Source organism: Piliocolobus tephrosceles, chromosome 6, assembly GCF_002776525.5.
Source record: "Piliocolobus tephrosceles isolate RC106 chromosome 6, ASM277652v3, whole genome shotgun sequence".
Classification (NCBI taxonomy): domain Eukaryota; kingdom Metazoa; phylum Chordata; class Mammalia; order Primates; family Cercopithecidae; genus Piliocolobus; species Piliocolobus tephrosceles.
In genome coordinates, this window is record NC_045439.1 from 147,059,747 (window position 1) to 147,078,133 (window position 18,387).

Genomic DNA, 18,387 nt, shown 5'->3' on the forward strand with positions numbered 1-18,387 from the left:
CAGCCCTGCGTCTGAGGGTGGCGTGGTCACAGCCCCAGTTTTCCTCATCAGGAAAAACCTGAGCTGTGCTGCCTGCCTCACACAAGGTGTTGAGAGGATGAATGACACAGCATGTGAGGGAAGTGCTCTGTAGGCTGCACAGAGCTCTGCGTGGTCTCAGGCCTTCTTCTCAGGGAGGCCGCATGCGCCCTGGGCCCTGCCCCTCACCTGGAGCTGGAGGGAAGCCAGCAGCTGCCTCCGCCTCTGCTCACTCCTCCCCTGGAGCCTGGTCCACTGTGCCTGGACACTCTGCAGTTGCTCTCTGACCCTGGAGGGCCGGGGGAGTTGGAGGAGGGCATGGGAGAGGACTCCCACCGCAGCGCGGGGTGCACTCTCCCCTCACCCCCTACTCTCCCAGCCCCAGGGCGGCCGTCTGTGCAGGCTGAGAAAGGGTCGTCTGCGGGTGCTGCAGACTGAGGCCAGGCTCACATGTGTGCAGCTGGGTGCTGGGTCCGAACCAGCTTCTCGCCATGTGCCTGCAGAGCCTCTGCTCGAGGCCCCAGGGTGCTCAGGAGCCGCCCAAACTCCCGGTGCTGCTGCAGCAGGCTCAGGGCCTCCCTCACGTCCTCCTGGGAGTGCAGAGACCTGAGGTCATGCCTGGGAGGGTGGGGGTCAGGACCATCTCACTCGCCACTGTCCCAGCCCAGCTTCCGGACCCAAGGGGAGGAGCGCCCTCCAGTGACAGGGAGTGACAGCCTAGCTTCACATTCCTGCTCCATACCCCAAGGTTGTCCAGGTGCAGCCAGGACTCGTGGTTGGCACAGGTGGCAGTGAAACCATCCACTTCTCGGCCAAACTTCTGCAGCTCCAGCCCCTCCTGCAGCCACTGCTGCCTCTGCTCCCACACAGCCATCAGCTCCTGGCCCTGCTGCCCCAGGAGCCTCAGAGTGTTGGCCACCTCTTGGGAGTCTGGGCAGTCCAAGGCTGCCATGGGCTGGCTCTGAGCGTCCAGCTGCTGCAGCCTGACCAGGATGACAGGCAGAGAGTCAAACCCCAGCAGGCCCCCCTTGTCAGCCTCCCCCTCCTCTCACCTCCAGGGTTCATGCATCTTGGAGCATGAATGAGACACTGAATGTGATAGGCCCAGCAGAGTGCTTAGGATGCAGGGGTTCCCAAGCTCCCACCAGCTCCAGCTGGCCGTCCTTAAGTGTGGACTGTCAACGGCCAATGCCTGGCCTAGAGGACATGCGGAGGCAGCACAGTGCAAGACAGAAAAATCACACAAGCCACACAAGCACCTGATCCCAGGGCCACTGCAAGCCCCCATGGAGCCTCTGAACAATTAGAAAAGGTGCCCCTTTCAGCGGGTGGCTTGGGAACAGGTAACACCCTTGTGTGAATTAGAGCAAGGCTCTACTTCCTCTGAGCTGCTGCAGCCCTGAACCAGGTACTGGAGTCTGGCAAGCTGAGGACCAGATGCATTTCAGTGCCCACTTGACCACCTGCCAAGTGCCCTCAGGTGGGGCACAGCCGGTGGACTGTCCCTGGTGGCCTTGCCTGCCTGCCAGCCCATAACATCGTCCCTGCAGGAGGAGAGGCACCGCCTGACTGAGGAGGTGGGTATCTCAGACCCATGGGTGGGTCCTGAGTCATTCCACTTAGGGGCCAGTGGGGTCCGTGTTACCCAGGATGGCAGCGGAGGCTAGATGCCCTGATTGAAAGCAACGCATTGGGCCCACCTGGAAGGGGCCAGCCAGGCCTGGGCTGGAGAGAGCCTCCCAGGCAGCTCAGTGTCCTGGGTCTCTCCTTAAAGCATACAGGCTGCCTGACCCAGTCCTCAAGCACCATGCCAGATGCCAACCAGTCTGGGCCCCTCCCCGGGGAAATCACACTATTTCCTGCATGCTCTTTCTGGGCCTGAACTCAGAGCCCGGAGCCCAGAGCCCTGGGCCCAGCCCAAAGCACACCCCTTCTGCCCTCCTGTCCTGACCTCTCCTGCCACAGGTGGATCTCCTCCAGCAGGTCTTGGTGCTCCCTCAGCAGCCGCTGAGCCGAGGCCACATCCACTGACTCCTCCTTGCTGCGCAGCTGAGCCTGGATACTCTCTGCCCACAGTAGCAGTTCCTGGTTCTCTTGCAGGAAGGTCTGCCGGGCCTGAGCCTCAGCCTGGCCCCGGGCCTGTTGGGCCACTCGTTCCTGTACTTGCTTCAGCAGCCCCTGCAGTGTCTCCACCTGTCCTTGCAGAGGCTGGCTCTCTGCGTGGCCTGACTCCTCGACCCTGGGAGACAGGGTGTGCTGTCCAGTCAGTGCCCTGTCCTAGGCCCAGCGCCCAGGCGCATGTCCTCTTCCCAAACCTGCACCCCCAGGGAGAGTGCTGGTGACTCTGAATGGCCCACCCCACCCTTGACCTGGGGGCAGCAAGAACATAGGGCTCTTCCTGTTCCCAGGAGCATTTTCTGCTGATCATCCCCCGCCCACCTTTGCCAGGGGCTTCTGACAGCCCCTCCTAACTGTCCTCTCCCCAGCCCAGTTTCTGTCCCTTCTCATTTCACTGCCCTGCCCATGCCTTCCCATGGTCGTCACTGCCTCCCAGTGCCACCACTGCACTGGCCGTACTTTATGACCACCCTTTGGAGGAGGTGGACCCTCCTCTCCAGCACCAGGGTCTTCTTCTGGGCCAGCTGCAGGGTGTGGCGGGTGTCCTCTGAGCTCCCCGGCTGCAGGGCCTCCAGCTGGAGGAGCACGTCTTGCAACTGGACCTGTGTGGGTCCACACTCCTGCAGAAAACTGCACACTTCCGCACTGTGTGCCAGCTGCACGGCCTTCTCCCTCTTCAGGGCCTCCAACTGCCCCCACCTGGGCAGAGGGTATGAGGTTGTCTCCACCACAGGGACACCTCCCCATCCATCCCGGAGCCTTGGCCAGAGCCTCACACGACAGAAGCTGCCACACTGGCTGTCCCTTGCCCCTTCCCTGTGCCTCGGACATGTCCAGCCTCTCCACCTGGCACGGTGGGAGGCAGGTGAGTCAGGCCCAGGCTGGGCATTGTGTCCGCCTGCCTCACCACCTGCCCTCCTGCCTCGTTCTCACCTCTGGCTCAGTTCCTCCTGCTGTCGTTGGATTTGTGTGGAGTTCCCAGGATATCTCTGCCTCAGTTGCTCAGCAGAGCTGCTGACCTCAGCCCAAAGGCCCTTTCCCACAGCCAGGGCAGTGAGGGAGTTCTAGGGAAAAGGAGGACCCAGGCCTCTTGGGGGGCTTTTTCTTTTCCACACTCCCCTCAAGCCTATGATGTACCTCAGTGGTCCTCTCTGCTACCGGGGTGCCCACGTTGCCTGCCCCTGGAAGGACAGCCATCTGAGTCTTAAGGGCCAGGAGGCCCTGGAAATTCAGGCCAGCTCTCTACTCCCCTCCCCCAGGCAGGACGGTAGTTAAATTGGACAACTGAGTTACAGCAGCGGACCACAGGGAGGCAGGGGCAAGGCGAGGAGGAGGTGCCAAGCTCCCAGGGCTGTACCTCATATTTGAGCTGTGTGACTTCCAGGATGTCAGCCTGGGGCTGCACCCTTTGGAGCAGCGCTGTGTGCTTCTCCAGCCACAACTGGAGGTCCCTACAGGAACTGCAGAAGCTAAACAGGGCCATGGCCTCCTCCAACCGGGCCCTGCGGCGCTGGGGAGAGGTGACCCAAGGCTGGGGTGAGGGTCGGGGAAGGTCAAAGGGGTGCTCCTCCCCATGCCAGCCCACCAGCAGAGCCCAGGGTCAGGGCCAGAAAGCGTCCCTGCCTCACTGCTGGGCCCCACATCCTCTCTCAGAGGCCTCTTGGCACCACCTGGAGGGAGCTGGCAAGGGCTTAGGGTAGGGTAAAGGGACTAGGCGGTGTGCTCCTGTCTGGCCTTGCCCTGCTGAAACCCCGCAGTGCCAGCTCTGCTCTTAGGTGAAATCCACACCGCTCCCTCTGCCTGCTCCACCCCCACCTGCCTTTCTAGTCTCTCCTCTGGCCATGGCCTCCCCAGCATCTGTGCTGCAGGCACCCGGGTCTTCCCTTCCTCCACTGGGCCCCCTTCCTACCTTTGCACAGGTCCTGGCTAGCACCCCTGGGTTTACCTGCTTTCTGTTTCTCATTCAAGCCTCAGCTTAAAAGTCCTTCCCTCCAAGGTGTCTTCCCTGACCTCCAGCCTGACCTGGGCTACCTTCTCATGTGATCCCATCACACCCGCATCTAATGAGTTGTCTAACATCTTCTTGGCCATGATAAAAGCTCCTTGAGGACAGGGAACATGTCAGTCACTGCCTTCTCCCCTGGGATCATTGCGAAGGAGTTGCTGGCATAGGGTAAGGACTCGAGCGTTTCTTGAAAAAGAAGTGTTACCTCTGCCAGGGCCCGCACACTCTCATAGTCCTGACCCAAGTGGTCCTGTGTCTGGAGTATGGTGTTGGGATCAAAGTCAGGGTCAGGCTCAGCTGGGAAAGCCATCTTCCAGGCCTCCCCAGGGTGGCAGGAAGCCTCACTCCAGGGCCCTGGGTTCCTCAGGCTTTCTCCTGGAGGGCTTAGGGCGGACTTCACCTGTGTGACAGAGGGCAGCGTGTCTAGAGAGGGCCCCATCAAGCAGCAGGGGCTTTGGCCAGGCCACCCTGCCTCTGTGCCCTGAGACCTGGAGGGCCTGAGCTGTAGCTCGAAGGGTGTGTGGGACATGGGTCTGGGGGACAGGAAGCTGCCTTGGGGCTGAGAGTCGAGGGGCCAAATGTGAGCACAGGATCTGATGGCTTTGATTCCCACATCACGTGCTACACACAGCTTCTTGAATGGGGGCTGTGAGCCAAGCTGTACGTGTTTTAAAGAACTTTGGGGGCTCAATGAACTGAACAAGGGGCATCAGAAGTCAGTCTGAGGCAGTGATGAGTCCAAACCAACAAGGAGGGCTAAGTCAGGAGGGACAGCCAAATAGAGCTGAAGGGTAACTACTAGCCTGGATGAAAGTAGAGGGAACCTTCCTGGAGGAAACTGCTTAACGCTCTGAAACTGCCAGCAACGGGAGCCAGGCCAGGCTGTATTTGGACGCCCTCGATTGGCGTGGGCAGACGGGATTCCACTACTTCTGGGCTAGGTCAACAGGTGAGATGCCCCTGAGGACTAGGGTGAGGGACACCCACAGCCACGGGAAGGCCACGAATTCCAGGCCAGAGGCCACAAAGGACCTCCCATTTTTGTCCTCTGTGTGGCCCAGCGGCAGTAGAGCAAGGGAGACCAGGCGACCTTCCCTGTCCCCCGTCCGCACCGTGAACAACGACGCCCGGGCCGAGGCCGCCCGCGCCTCCTCCTCCAGCCGCCGCAGCTCCGCCGCGAAGGCGCGCAGGACGCGCTCCAACCGCACGTGGCGCCGCAGCAGCGTCTCCGCGGCCGCCTGGTCTTGACCGCAGGACGCTCTCTCCAGCGAGGATCTCCGCTCGCGCAGCCACGAAGCCGCCTCCGCCGCGTCTGCGAAGTACTGCGGCAGGGGGTCGGGGGGTGTGCGGATGAAGGGGCGCGGCTGAGCGCTGGCAGGTTCCGGCACCCCCATCCCCGCCTCGCCGGGTCCCGGCCCCACCCCGCCCCGCTACCTGCAGGACCAGCAGGGCTGTCTGCAGCCGTGCGCCCCGCTCCACCACCCGGGTCTGAAGCAGCTGCCACGCGCCCTGCACCGCCTCTGCCCGTTCCCCGGGATCCGGCTGCGTCAGAGGGCTGCGGGCGCTGAGGTCGCGTCCCCTCCGCACGAGATCTACGCACACGGCCTGGTGGCGGTGGACCTCAGCTTCCAGGGCCTAGCGGCGGGCAGAGCAGGGGGCTCAGTGAAGGAAGAACAGGGGAGGGCCCGGGGGGCCGAGAGGGAAGGGTGCAGCGCTAGCGACTGGCGGGCGTGCACGGGGAGCTGCCACCTTGTGTTTCTGCAGGGTGCCTGCGATCTGGCTGAGATCCCGGCCCAGGACCGCATTCCCCACCCGCTGTCCGCACTCCTTCAGCCAGGCTTCCTCCTCTTCACAGTTGCACAGGAACTCTGCCCGCTGTAGGGTCTGCTCCAGCAGGGCCCGCCTGAGGGACAGTAGGGACCACTGAAGGACATGGGGAGTAGTGAGGCATGGGCGGTGGGTTCCCCTCCGGCGTTAGGCACTCCCCTTAGGATTCTTCTTTTCCCTGGATGTCTCAACAGGTGAGACAGAGGCTTTGGAAGTGAGGGTCAGTATGGAGAAAACTGCCAGGCCAACAGTACTTTAACCTGGGCAGGAGATAATCTGGGTTACGGAAAAGTTTTGGGAAAGGTGAAAGAGTTGGGGCAGTCTCTTACCGGGCCCTGACAAGAGCCACCAGGCTCTGGTGGAGCTGGGCCAGTGTCTTGGCCTTGGCCTGCAGCACCTCCACACTGGTGCCCAGGGAGGAGTCCAGCTCTGCTGTCTGCTGGGCAAGATGGCTCACATGGGCTCCGTGGGCCGAGACTTGGGCCTCCAGCAGGTCATGCCTCTGCAGCAGCTCCACCACTTCTGCCAGCTGCTGCCCACAGGCGGTGGACCTGGCCGGCCCCTGGCCAGAGATGAGTGGTCACTGCAGTGGTCCCAAAGTGCTGGGTCCCTCTGAGCACTGGCACTGGGGAAGTCCCCCCTCCTGCTGTGTTTCCCAAGGGCCTGCTGGTCCAGTGCCCACCTGCAGCTCCTCCAGCTGGTGGGAGGCAGCCTCCACCTCCTGCAGCAGGCTCAGCACAGCCTGCATGTCTGCCACCTGCTTCCTCTGCCTCTGTAGACGCTGAAGGAGCCTCTGCCAGCGCAGGGTGACTTCCTCCTGCCTGGAGGACGTGAGAACAAGGGAGGTCTCCTCTGGGTTGGGGCAGGGAAGCTACTTCAGGGTTCCCGGTCTGTGGTGGGGCTTGGCTGCCCTGGAGGAGTCTGACCTCTGTGGCTGGGGCAAGGCCTGTGGACTCTGAGAGCATCCTGGCAGGGGGTGGTAGGGGCAGTGTGTCCTATCTTTGGACACACGCAGAGAAGCCAGAAGGAGGCCTGGAAGGATCAGGCTGTCAGGGCCCCCTACCTTGCATGCAGTCCCCATCTCAGTTGATGAAAACTCCATCCTTCCAGGTGTCCAGACTAAAATCTTTTTTTTTTTTTTTTTTTGAGACAGAATCTGCTCTGTCACCCAGGCTGGAATGCAGTGGTGCAATCTTGGCTCACTGCAACCTCCACCTCCCAGGTTCAGGTGACTTTCCTGCCTCAGCCACCTCAGTAGCTGGGATTACAGGCATGGGCCACCATGCCTGGCTAATTTTTGTATTTTCAGTAGAGATGGGTTTCACCATGTTGGCCAGGCTGATCTTGAACTCATGACCTCAGGTGATCCACCTGCCTTGGCCTCCCAAAGTGCTGGGATTGCAGGCGTGAGTCACCAGGCCCGGCCTAACATCTTGATAACTGATTTTCTCACAGGCCACGTCTGATCTGTCCGCAAATTCTACTTGGCACTGTCTGCAAAATCTATCCAGAACCTCACCCCTTATCACTACTGCTGCTCCGTCCTGGATTACTGCAATAGCTTTGTAACTGGTGTCTCTGTTTCTGCCTCTGCCCCTTGGATCTATTCCCAACATGACATCCAGGTGAGCATCACAAAACAAAAGTCAGATTGTGTCACTCCTCTGCTCAAGTCCTCCACTAATTTCCCATCTCTGAGTAAAAACCAAATCGTTACTGTAACCTGCAAAGCCGGGCTTGACCTCCATCCCCACCCCTCACCCCTGTGCCCGCCTGACCTCAGTTCCTGCCACTTGTTCACTTTGGCCAACACTGGCCTTCAGGCTATTTTTCAAACCTGCTAGGCATGCGCTCACCTGAAAGGACACTGCATTTGCCGTTTCCTCTGCCTAGAATACTCTGTTTCCCATGTCTGCATGGCCAGCTACCCACTTCTTTCTGGTCTTTACTTGGAAGTCAACTTCCCAGTGAATCCCCTCTAGCTACTCAACCTTAGCACCTCATATTCCCCTCTCCTCTTTATTGTTATTATTATCATTATTATTATTATTTTTTTGGAGATGGAGTCTCACTCTGTTGCCCAGGCTGGAGTGCAATGGTGCCATCTCTGTTCATTGCAAACTCTGCCTCCCGGGTCCAAGCGACTCTCCTGCCTCAGCCTCCCGAGTAGCTGGGATTACAGGTGCCCGCCACCGCGCCTGGCTAATTTTTGTATTTTTTAGTAGAAACGGGGTTTCACTATGTTGGCCAGGCTGTCTTGAGCTCCTGACCTCAGGTCATCCTCCTACCTCGGCCTCCCAAAGTGCTGGGATCACAGGCGTGAGCCCCTGTGCCCGGCCTCTCCTTCATTATTATTATTTCTTTATCACCACATGCTATGAATTTTTCTTATTTGTCTGTTTTCCTTAGTAGTGTGTAAGTTCATGAGGGAGGGAATTTTTGTTTGTCCTCTTCTCTACTAAATCTTCAGCAGCTAGCACAGTGTGTGGGACATAGTAGACACTCAATAAATTCTTGTTTAGTGGATGAATCAGAGGCTACCTAGAAAGTGCTTTACCAATAGGGATGAATTACTGATGGTGGACTTGCAAGCATCACTGGGAGATAGATCTTTGTAGAGGGAGCCCTGAACCCATAAATCACCCCTCTCCTCTCTGGCAAAGAATGGGCACATGACATGGAAGGATGGGGGGTGTGGTAGGAGAGTCTCAGCCAGTTGTGAGGAGAGTTCATGTGCTGGGGCTCACCTGCGGGCCACATCTGCCCAGCTGTGGTACTGCTCCTGCTGGAGGATGTCTGCAATCTCAGCCAGGGCCTGGAAGCGCCCCTCCTGGGGCAGGATGCCAGCCTCTAGCATGCCCAGCCTCTGGACGGCTGCCTCCACCGTGGCCAGGCTGGCTGGCAGGGCTCTGGCCTGGTCCAGCACCTGCTCTGCATCCTTAAGGAAACTCTCCCGGAGAGCTGCCTTGCGCTGGAAGCGCCGGGCCAGGGTTTCTAGCCGCTCCAGCTGCAGTAGCCTCTGCTGCAGGGCCTGGCTCCTTGCGGCCTCTGCCCATTCCAGCCCTGCCCAGCACTGGGACAGCTCTGCAAGGCCCAGGCCCTCATGAGGCAGGAAGAGCCTGCGGTTCTGGGCTTGGAGTGCTGTCTGTAGCCGAAAGAGCAGGGCCTCTGCAGCCCCTCGCTGCTGCAGCCGGGGTGGCTTCTCCTGGGTGCGGAACACGGTGAATGCTGCCAGTAGCTGCCGCATGGCGGGCAGCGAATCTGGGAAATCCCGCGCCTCCAGCTGCGCCTGCTTCTCTGCAATCCAGCATAGCAGGTCGGCCACCAGCTGCTCATACTGGGTCTGTAGCGCCTCTGTCTCCTGGAGCTGAAGCAGGATCTGGTGGAGGGTGTAGGAAGGGGTCAGGGTCCTTCTCGGGACAGGCCCTGGAATGGACACTGAGTGCCAGCCAGAGTTCCCCAGGTGGGCTGTAAGCTACTTCTCTGAGCCGAAGATCCTTTGAAGTGGTGGTACCCCCACCCCAGAGAACCGGGTTTGCTTGCATTGCACACTCAGATCCAGGAGCTTGGGGCCCCTCTCCATGACTGAGGGTGAGGCTATCCTGCCTTCCTCCTCTTGTTTTACCCATTTGGCCTCACTGGTGGGGGTTGAGACCCTTCAGGCTGCTGTTCTTTTTCTAGGCCGCCTTTCCCTTCCCTGCACCCCCTACCCCACAAAGCAGCTCACAGCCCTTGGCCTGTGTCCCCCCGACCCACACCCCAACTGAGATACCCACCCTGAGAAGAGCACTTCCAGGCCTCAGCCTCTGCCATCGCGTCCAGAGAGTAAGAAAGCCCCCCAGAAACATGAACTCTGTGTAGCCCCAGCCGGCAGAGCCTCTTCTGTGCCTGTCCTTGCAGAATCCTGGCTCTCTAAGCCTTTTAATCCCATTAGAAGCTTAATAGCCTGAGAGTCCACGAGAAGGGAGAGGCCCAGGAGGGGCCATTCCTCCCCTGGCTTCCCTTGTATGCCAGACACCATGCTGGGCCCATTACCCGTGCTCCCTGGAACACTCACAAGGCCCTCTGTTATCCAGGCACCATCATCTCCATGTGATAGAGGGTGCACAGTGAAGCCGGGTGACTTGGCCAAGGCCACGCAGCTAGTACGTGGCAGGGCAGGCTTCAGGCTTAGGCCTGTCTGCCTCTGGAGCCCTTGCTCACCCCACCCCTCCTTTCTCCCCCACCTTAGTGAGTCTCCTCTGGACAGTCTGCCCCTGATGCAGGCGGGAGCAGTAGTGGTAGTAGAGGGAGACATAGGTCATGATGGAGCGCTCATCTGGCTGTGTGGCTGCCACGTCCTCGGGGTCCAGCAGCTGAGCGATGCCCAGCTCCTGCTCAGCCACCAGGAAAGCAAAGGCAAGGTTGTGCAGTGGGCGGTCTGGACGCAGGGAGCTGTAGTCCAACAGGTCTGGCCTGGAAAGAGAGCAAGAAGGGCTCTTCACCAGCAGGAACCTATTGCTTTCCTTTCAGTAGATTCTTAAATGCACTCATGCTCCTATTGGCCATTCACATCTTGTGAACTCATTTTCCCAATAGTTATCTGAGGCCCTGCTGAAGGAGTAGGACTCTGACAGAGAAAGAGGAGGGTTCATTCAGCACAGGGACCAGGCTGGGGGGCTGGGGGAACCTCCAAAGGGCAAGTGCTGCCAGGGTGAAGAACATGAATAGAATTGAGGGGCACAGGAAGTGCAAAAGACTGGGGTCAAAGGTAAACTTGGCCAATCTCATGGCATTGTCTAGGGAAGGGAAAGGGGCTAACCCAGAGCAGGGACTCAGACATCAGCCCCTTCTACATCTGTGTCCACTTTCCCTCCTTCAAGCCTAGAGGTGTGGGACAATGGGCAGGCTGAGGACTCAAACCCAGGCGTCGTTGGCCCAGTGGGCGGAGGCCTCCTGAGGAGGGTGGAGTCACACCTGTGTGCATGGATGAGGGCATTGAAGCCCAGCCCATCGCTCCAGCTTCGGGAGAAATCGGTAATGTTCACGTTGGCGTAGCTGGCTGTCTTCCGCTGGCACCAGACCAGTAGGGCTTCCTTGGTGGACATCAGGGCTGCGCTGGCCCCAAACTCCTCCTGGCAGGACAGGGCAGCGGGTTCACCATACAAGGACGGGGTGGGGAGGCAGACAGCCTACAGACTGGGAGAGGCAGGCTGGCCACAGCCGGATTCCGCTTCTCCCGGCCCGGGGTCAGTGTGACTTTCCTCTCTTTAGAGTATCTGATTTTACCCAATTTCATCCACGGTGGGCAGGGGTTGGGGGTGACAGCGACGGGCCTTCCAAAGAAGTGGAGCAAGGGAAAGCCATCGCTGCAGTGGCACTGGCTTTGCATGACCACAGGTGACCACACAGCAACAGCTCCCGTTTTTTGAGCCCTCTGATGGGTCAGGTGCTGTGCTAACTGACCTCGGGCTCATGGGATTGTGGCTGGGTTTCATGAGACTGGGTCCCGTCACTGCAGGCTTTCTGTGAGCCAGGCCGGATGTTATGGGCTGGAGTGCAGTGGTGCGATCTCGGCTCATTGCAACTTCCACCTCCCGGGTTCAAGCAATTCTCCTGCCTCAGCCTCCCTAGTAACTGGGATGACAGGGACACACCACTATGCCCGGCTAACTTTTTGTATTTTAGTAGAGACGAAGTTTCAGTATGTTGGCCAGGCTGGTCTCAAACTCCTGATCTCAAGTGATCCGCCTGCCTTGGCCTCCCAAAGTGCTGGGATTACAGGTGTGAGCCACCACGCCCAGCCTCACTTCCTGTTTATAAACTCAAAATATCAAGGTTCAGCAGGCTGCACTTCCCCTGCCCTCTGGGCCCCAGAGCTTGGGTAGGAAGGACATGCATGGTGCCCACATGACGGGGAGTGGAGTCTCAAGGCCCTGGGTCCTAGTGAGGTCAGGCTCCAGTACCCTGCGTGATGGGGCTAGGCCAGCAGACGGAACTAGGGAAAATGCTGGGATGGTTTGTGAGGGAGCAGGGCTAGCCTGAGCCCAAACACATCTGAGTCAGCAGCAAGCAGGGCCAGAGGGGGTTGCAGACAGGCAGAGACGGTGCTGCTCCCAGGGGCCTAGGCTGCAGGGGGCACCTGAAACTGGCCGGGGGCCTGGGGAGGTGAGTATGGCTTCCTGAAAGGGCTTGAGGTCAGTTAGAAATTCATCCGCCCCTTCAACCTTCAAATAGATGCGCAGCCCTGCAGACACACAATTCTCCTGCCCTCCTGGGGCTCAGGCCCGAGTTTCCAGGCCGTCCTGGACTTGTGCCAGATGTGTGGCTTCTTTTCATGAGCGTTTCATTCTCCAGGTTGACTTTCCTTACCTGCTAGAATTGAGTTTTAGGTGGCAGTTTGGAAATCATGAAACTATGAAAAAGGATAAGTATAAGGACTCTTTTTTTTTTTTCTTTTGAGACAGGGTCTCACTCTGTGACCCAGGCTGGAGTGCAGTGGTGCGATCACGGCTCACCACACCCTCGACATCCTGGGCTCAGTTTATCTTCCCACTTGAGCCTCCCGAGAGCTGGGACTACAGGCCTGTGCCACAAAGAGTTTATAGTCTTTCTGATCCAGTGCGGGGGAAAGAGGTAGAATGGAGGAAGCGGGGGGCCATGAAAGAAATGCTGTCTTTGTTCTGCAGGGTGCCAGGGACTCTGTAAACCTCCAGAGCTGGGACTCCCTCCACACGTTGCATTTCTCCCAGCAGTACATTGTGGTATAATGGAAGTTACAGAGCCTCCGTGCCAAGTGGGGAGCAACACACAGGGGTGAAAGTGGGTGCTGGCAGTGACCATGAACCCTCCCTAGTGAATGACTTGCCCAGACCTGGTTTGAAGCCCATGGCCCTGGCCCTCACTTCAGCATATTACAACGTTACAGTATCTCTGGGATCCTGGGTTCTTCACTCATGGTTGAAGAGTGAATATTGACTTTGCAGTTTCCAAGATCTATGGGAATCATAAAAGTTACATGGAACTTCTGAGGTGAGGCGAGGGCTGGGCTGAGTCACCAGGTGCTGGGTGCTGGGGACTGAGCCATACCTTGTCCAAGGAGATGTGGGAGATCTGGAAACGCAGAATGATAACCCAGATGAGTCCCAGGATGAGTGTCTGGTCTCCATCCACGATGTTCTCTGGCCCGATGAGTGGTATTGGCACCTGTGGGCACAGTTGGCTGGGCTAAGCCATGAAGCCCATGTCCAGAAAGGACTTAGTCACCAAAAGCTTAGGGTGCCAGCTGCGGGATGGGAGGGTCCTGGAATCTATCCTGCCCCAGCCGGGAGGTCCCCTAGGGAGAAGCAGGCAGGGGATAAGTCCAGGAAAGCAAAGGCATCCCGCCTGGTTGGAGCCATGGCCTCAAGCCCACCTGGGTGAAGCCCCAACCTGGTGAACTGGGCTGGGCCCCTAGAGCAGGGGGACTCCATGTGTGTGGGCTACAGGTAGACCTGGGCCAAAATCAGCGGTTCAGCTACAGGGTTTGGAAATGAGGGGTCATAACAGTCAATGTGTGAGCCCAACAGACAATAGCAACTGTCTGCCTCCATCTCCCAGGGTGTCCTGGGATATCCAGGGGTGGCTGGGTCCCTGGGCTCACACCCAGATCTCAGCCTTCTTCATCTGTTCCAGCTCCAACACGGCCAGCTATAAATCCAGACTCCCAGGCTCCACCCAGTCAGACGGCCTTGGGCCAGAGCCTGAGAATTTGCACTTGAACAACACCTTGGGTGGCTCTTAAGTACACCAGCGTTGAGACTCCTCTGCCCTACATCTTGCCACTTGGACAGGGAGGATGGGTGAGTCAAGGGGAGAAGCCCCACATGGTCTGGCCCTCAGCTCCCTCTGGCTCCATCTTCCTCTCTGTGGAACCACACAGCTCCAAGCCCATCGGATTCTTGTAGTTACGTGGAATTCTAAGCACAGGACTTCAGGCCTTTGCACGGCCGTGCCTGCTGTCTGAAAGTATCCTCCCAGATATCTGCATGGCTATTCACCTCCCTGCCTTTGACTCTTCACTCAGATGTTGTCTAGCCTGACCACTTTATTTAACATAGAAACCTAAAGACTATTTCTCCCACCCAAATACACACTCGATCCCCTTGCCCTGCTCAAGTGAGGATCTTGACTTTGTTTTCTGATGTTTCCTAGTGGAGTGGCACACAGCAGGGAATCGATCAGTAAGTACCGAATGGAGAAAGAAAAGGAGTGAGACGTTCCCTAAGACCTGAAGGGCAACTGGCTTCACCCGGCCACTACCAGCCCTGTGGGAGGAGCTGCAGCCCTGGGTGTCCCCTGGGTAAGCTTTGGTATATCCGGCTGGTCTCTAAAGGATTCCACCTGGCATGTCAATCACCTTGCCTTAGAGTTGGAGCCTCTGGGGAGCGGGGTGTTTGTCTGCTCCTCCCAGCTCCTGAGAGCCCATCCTCCCGACTTCCTATTGAGCGATGTCACGCTGGTGACTTCAACTCACCGTGCTGGGGGTATTAACGCCACAGGATCAGCGAATGCAGCACACTGGAGCTTTTATTTTCCCCAGAGAATCATTTGTTAAACATTTACCAGCACACCGCTGATCTGGGTTCAATGAACCTGTCTCCCATTGAAGCCAGATGCCTCGAGGTGGGGTCTGGGCTTTGCTTAGTGTAGCCCAGTGTCTGCATAGAATGCCCAGGGCATGGGAGCGTCTCCATAAGTGAGTGCATCCCTCGTTCTGCCACACATTCCCCGTGTGTTTGCAGCAACTCCCTCATCCTTTCCAGACCACAGTTGCCTCCTGTGTGTATGGAGACGAGGATGCCCCCCTCATAGGTATCAGTGACATGCTGTATATTAAAGCTTAGGGAGAGCTGCAATGCCTCTGACAAAGGCTATGGAACTTACACCCTTCCCAGGTTCCTGGAGGGGAGATGACTGGCTCACAGGGTCATTGTCCCCGGATCAGCTAGGGCCCAGCATTCTGCAGCCGGCCGAGTTCTGCTCTTGCACCTGCTCAGGACAGCAGTCGCTCCCCTTCCCTTTGCTTGGGTTTCTCCCCTCCCTGGCTTTCCTCCCACACACCAGTTCCCCAGGAGGCTGGACAGAAGCTCCACTCCAGGACATAGTGATGGAAATGCACAGTCAGGCTCCATCCAGCCAAGCCCAGCTCAGTGACTTCACAGCCTCCAGGGACAGCCACCTCCAGGAGCCCTTGGTCTTCATGTTTCCCGGTTCCCAATGATCCCTTTGCTCCACCCCACCCCTGCACAAGCCCCTCACCCTGGCCATGAGGGTCCCTCTGTCCCTCGAGCTCCGGCTTCCTTTTAGCGGCCATCTCCTTGACCTGTCCCTTTCTTTCAGGTAACTCTGGCTCCCCGCATTTGCTGAGGCCTCCTCCCTCCTTCTCCAAGACAGGCCCTGCTCCTCTTCCCCACCTGCCGTCTTAGTGTCCGGGTCTCTTCCCTCTGTTTCCCACTCGATGCCAGCCCACCATGGCCCCACATCTGGGCTCTGCTGGCTGGTTAACCACTGATCTTGCCTGGTAAATAATTCAGGGCCTCTGTTTTCTCATCTGTGAAATGAAAAGCCTAAGATTCTTTCGGCCTAGAATCCTGTGAGTCTCTCTTATGAAAGAGTGACATTTTCTACCCCAGTAGGGACATGGATTGCTCCTGCCGCGGCCAGCTGGGTGCTCTCCAGGTCAGGGGTGCTGTGCGAGGAGGGCTTGGCTTCTGCTCCTCTGTGTCCCAGCCGCTCACCCTGTACTCAGGCCCCAGCTCCTCTGCTCTGCCCTGTGACCTGGCCCAGGAAAGGTGACCCAATAGTTCAGCCTGTCCCAGCTGCCTGCCCCAGCACCATCCCAGACCCCTTTCCCTGGGGCCCACCTTGGCCCTGAGGAAGGCCAGGGCTCGGCTGCTGTTCTCCAGGAAGTGCACGCGCAGGCGGCCCCGGCTGGGGGGTGGCAGGGCCTCCCCTGAGATAAGCTCCAGCAGCCGCAGGAGGTGGATGCCATCAGCCAGCTCTGTGTACAGGTTCCGGATCTTGATGCCCACCTAGGGAGGGGACAGCGGCAGGTATGGGGTCAGCCCAGCCTCACCTGTCCTCCCATCCTGGGACCTGAGAGGTGCGACCCAGAGCAGCTGCCTTGGAAGGAGGAGCTCTGGCCTCAGCTTGGCCTCAGGCAGATGACCCCACAGCTCACCCCCGAGGGCCACTGGCCAGAGCTGGGGGCATGGTACGGGTGGGCTGTGGGTCATAGCTGGCTATACTCACCTGGCCGCACTGGAAGACGTTGTTGATCCACTTGGTGAAAGTCTTCTCCTGCATCTGCATGTGCCGGGCCTGCAGCTTGCGAATGTGGCCCGTCTCATACTGAGAGTCCATGGTGAGACTTGGACTGGGCGGGGCCCGGAGGTCCGTGCTGGGCCTCCCGCTGCAGCGCCCTGCAGCTCTGAGGAGCTCCCGGGGACTGTGGGGCTGACCAGCCATCAGGCCTGCAGCCCTTTGGGGACAAGGAACTGCTGGACGGCCCCCTAAACCTGGAGGGCATGCAGGTTAGGGGATGATGTGAATCGAGATGGCCCTTCTGCCAGGGGCCTGGGGTCCTGCCTTGCCAGACTGTCCTCACATTTCATGGCAGTTGCAGCTTGGAGACCAGCCAGGTAAGGGCCAGTGCTTCTGACCCCCTGTGCTTGAATGTCCCAGGGTCCCCTTTGCCCCACCCCACCTTCCAGATTCTTCTTTTCAGAGCCCCTGCTGCCAGGTCCCTCTACTGCAGTGACTGGAGCAGGTGGAAGGAAGACGGGAAACTGCTTACCTTGGTGATGCCGGGGTCCTGTGGCGGCGACCCTGCTGGATGGATGGAGATGGTAGATAGCAGGGGTTGTGCAGGGAGGGAGAGGGACATCAGGAGAGGCCGAGGCTGGAGTGCGACTGCACCACAGCCCTCCCCTTGAGCCAGCGTGCTGGGGTGACGGCACACAGGCGACATTGTCCTCCCACCTGCCACAGGGCGTGGCCCAGACTGGGAGGGGGTGGCTCAAGAATGCTCCAGGGCCATTGCCAGATGATCTCCTCCTTCATCATCCTCCCTTCCCCGCCAGCAACTTCCCCAACTCCAGGTGGGGGTCCTGGCTCCCAGGACGCAGAGGCCCTTGGGGTGGTCCTGCCACCCCGGGTTGGAGCTCTGTGGGGGTGCTGCAGTTTGCGTAGGAGGCACCAAAGGGCAGAGCCTCTGTGGGAAGCCTGTGGATGCACTTCCCAATCTGAGGCTGGCCTCTGTACCGTCGTGGGGCCTCTCTCTGAGCACCCAGGGCGAGGGTATGAGGGCGCGTCCTGGGCCATGGTCTTCTCATTCACCCCCAGGGAACGGCCCATAGACTGAGGGCCTCACACACCCTGCGCTTGGCTTTCTAGGCCCTGCCAGAGGTGCAGCCTGCCGAGCCTGGGGCTGAAGGGTAGGCTCCCCGGAGGAAGGGGCGACCTGGAACTGCTAGGGCTGTGGAGTCTCCTCCAAAATGAGAGACATGGTGTTAACTTGGCTCCACAGAGCTGGCCGTGACCCAGGGCTCGGAGGCAGGGGTGCACAGGGAGCTGGTGGGCGTCTATCCCCTCCTCCTCGAGCAGCCTGCACTGCGTGCCAGAGTGAAGGCAGGTTCTAGTTCTGGTGGTCTCACTCGCCTGTGGCTAAACTCAGGGTAGCAGTGTGGGCTGGGGTGCGTGTTTGTGGGTGTCTCCCAGTAGCCCCGGAGCCTCTGAAGCGACAGCCCACTCCTCAGGGAGGTGCTCCTGGCAGCCACAGCCCACAGTAGGACAGCAGCTGAGCCCGTCCTTGAGAGCTGGGCTAGGGAGTCACACCTGAACCGCCGGGGCCCACGCAGGCAGTCAGGGTGACGCTGAGAGGTGCCGTGGTCTCGGGTGGGGTGCAGCTCCCTGCGTCTCAGAGACGCTTTCTCTCCTGCTGTCCTCTCCCTGCCAGGTCCCTCCTGCACCGGCTGGCTTCCAGACACCCTGCGCTCCTTCCTTGCTTTCAGCAGTTGCAGTGGTGGTCCTCCCGTGCGCCCCCCTTCTGCCCTCACTGCCCTGTGGGTCCTTGTCACCGACCCCCTAACTCAGCAGCCTAGGCACCACCACCCCGCACCTTTCCACAGTGCAGCTCTGCTCACGCCTGTGAAGCCTCCCACCGCCTGGGAAGGAAACTCAGACTCGCCAGAGCTTGCCTCAGCTAGGACTTTGAAGCCCGCCAGGTTACCTAACCAGGCTAGTCTGCCCGCCTCACTCTGGGTGCTCTCCACACTCTGGGTGCTCACCATTTCCTGAGCAAGACCAGAGCTCTCCTGCCCCAAGGCTGGACTTCAGCTGTTCTTTCAGCTTCGAACGTCCCTTCCCACGCTCCATCATCCACATTCAGCTATCCTGTC

At 59.1% G+C, this 18,387-nt stretch overlaps 1 protein-coding gene across 1 annotated transcript in view; it reads right to left on the minus strand.

Annotated features, from left to right (window-relative positions):
* The window catches only part of SPTBN5 (spectrin beta, non-erythrocytic 5), a 46,291-nt gene extending 28,947 nt beyond the window's left edge, over positions 1–17,344 (minus strand). The window contains exons 1-21 of the mRNA XM_031935732.1: positions 17,252–17,344; positions 16,785–16,816; positions 16,241–16,469; positions 15,853–16,020; positions 13,037–13,153; positions 10,925–11,082; positions 10,195–10,423; positions 8,716–9,347; positions 6,651–6,789; positions 6,298–6,530; positions 5,891–6,044; positions 5,576–5,776; positions 5,254–5,463; positions 4,347–4,541; positions 3,494–3,646; positions 3,070–3,200; positions 2,596–2,835; positions 1,970–2,257; positions 761–1,001; positions 469–608; positions 208–307 (exon numbers count right to left, since the gene is read on the minus strand). Coding sequence (XP_031791592.1) covers positions 208–307; positions 469–608; positions 761–1,001; positions 1,970–2,257; positions 2,596–2,835; positions 3,070–3,200; positions 3,494–3,646; positions 4,347–4,541; positions 5,254–5,463; positions 5,576–5,776; positions 5,891–6,044; positions 6,298–6,530; positions 6,651–6,789; positions 8,716–9,347; positions 10,195–10,423; positions 10,925–11,082; positions 13,037–13,153; positions 15,853–16,020; positions 16,241–16,469; positions 16,785–16,816; positions 17,252–17,344 — 4,083 coding nt within the window. The remainder of the gene's footprint in view (positions 1–207; positions 308–468; positions 609–760; positions 1,002–1,969; positions 2,258–2,595; positions 2,836–3,069; positions 3,201–3,493; positions 3,647–4,346; positions 4,542–5,253; positions 5,464–5,575; positions 5,777–5,890; positions 6,045–6,297; positions 6,531–6,650; positions 6,790–8,715; positions 9,348–10,194; positions 10,424–10,924; positions 11,083–13,036; positions 13,154–15,852; positions 16,021–16,240; positions 16,470–16,784; positions 16,817–17,251) is intronic.
* Positions 17,345–18,387: the final 1,043 nt, after the last annotated feature.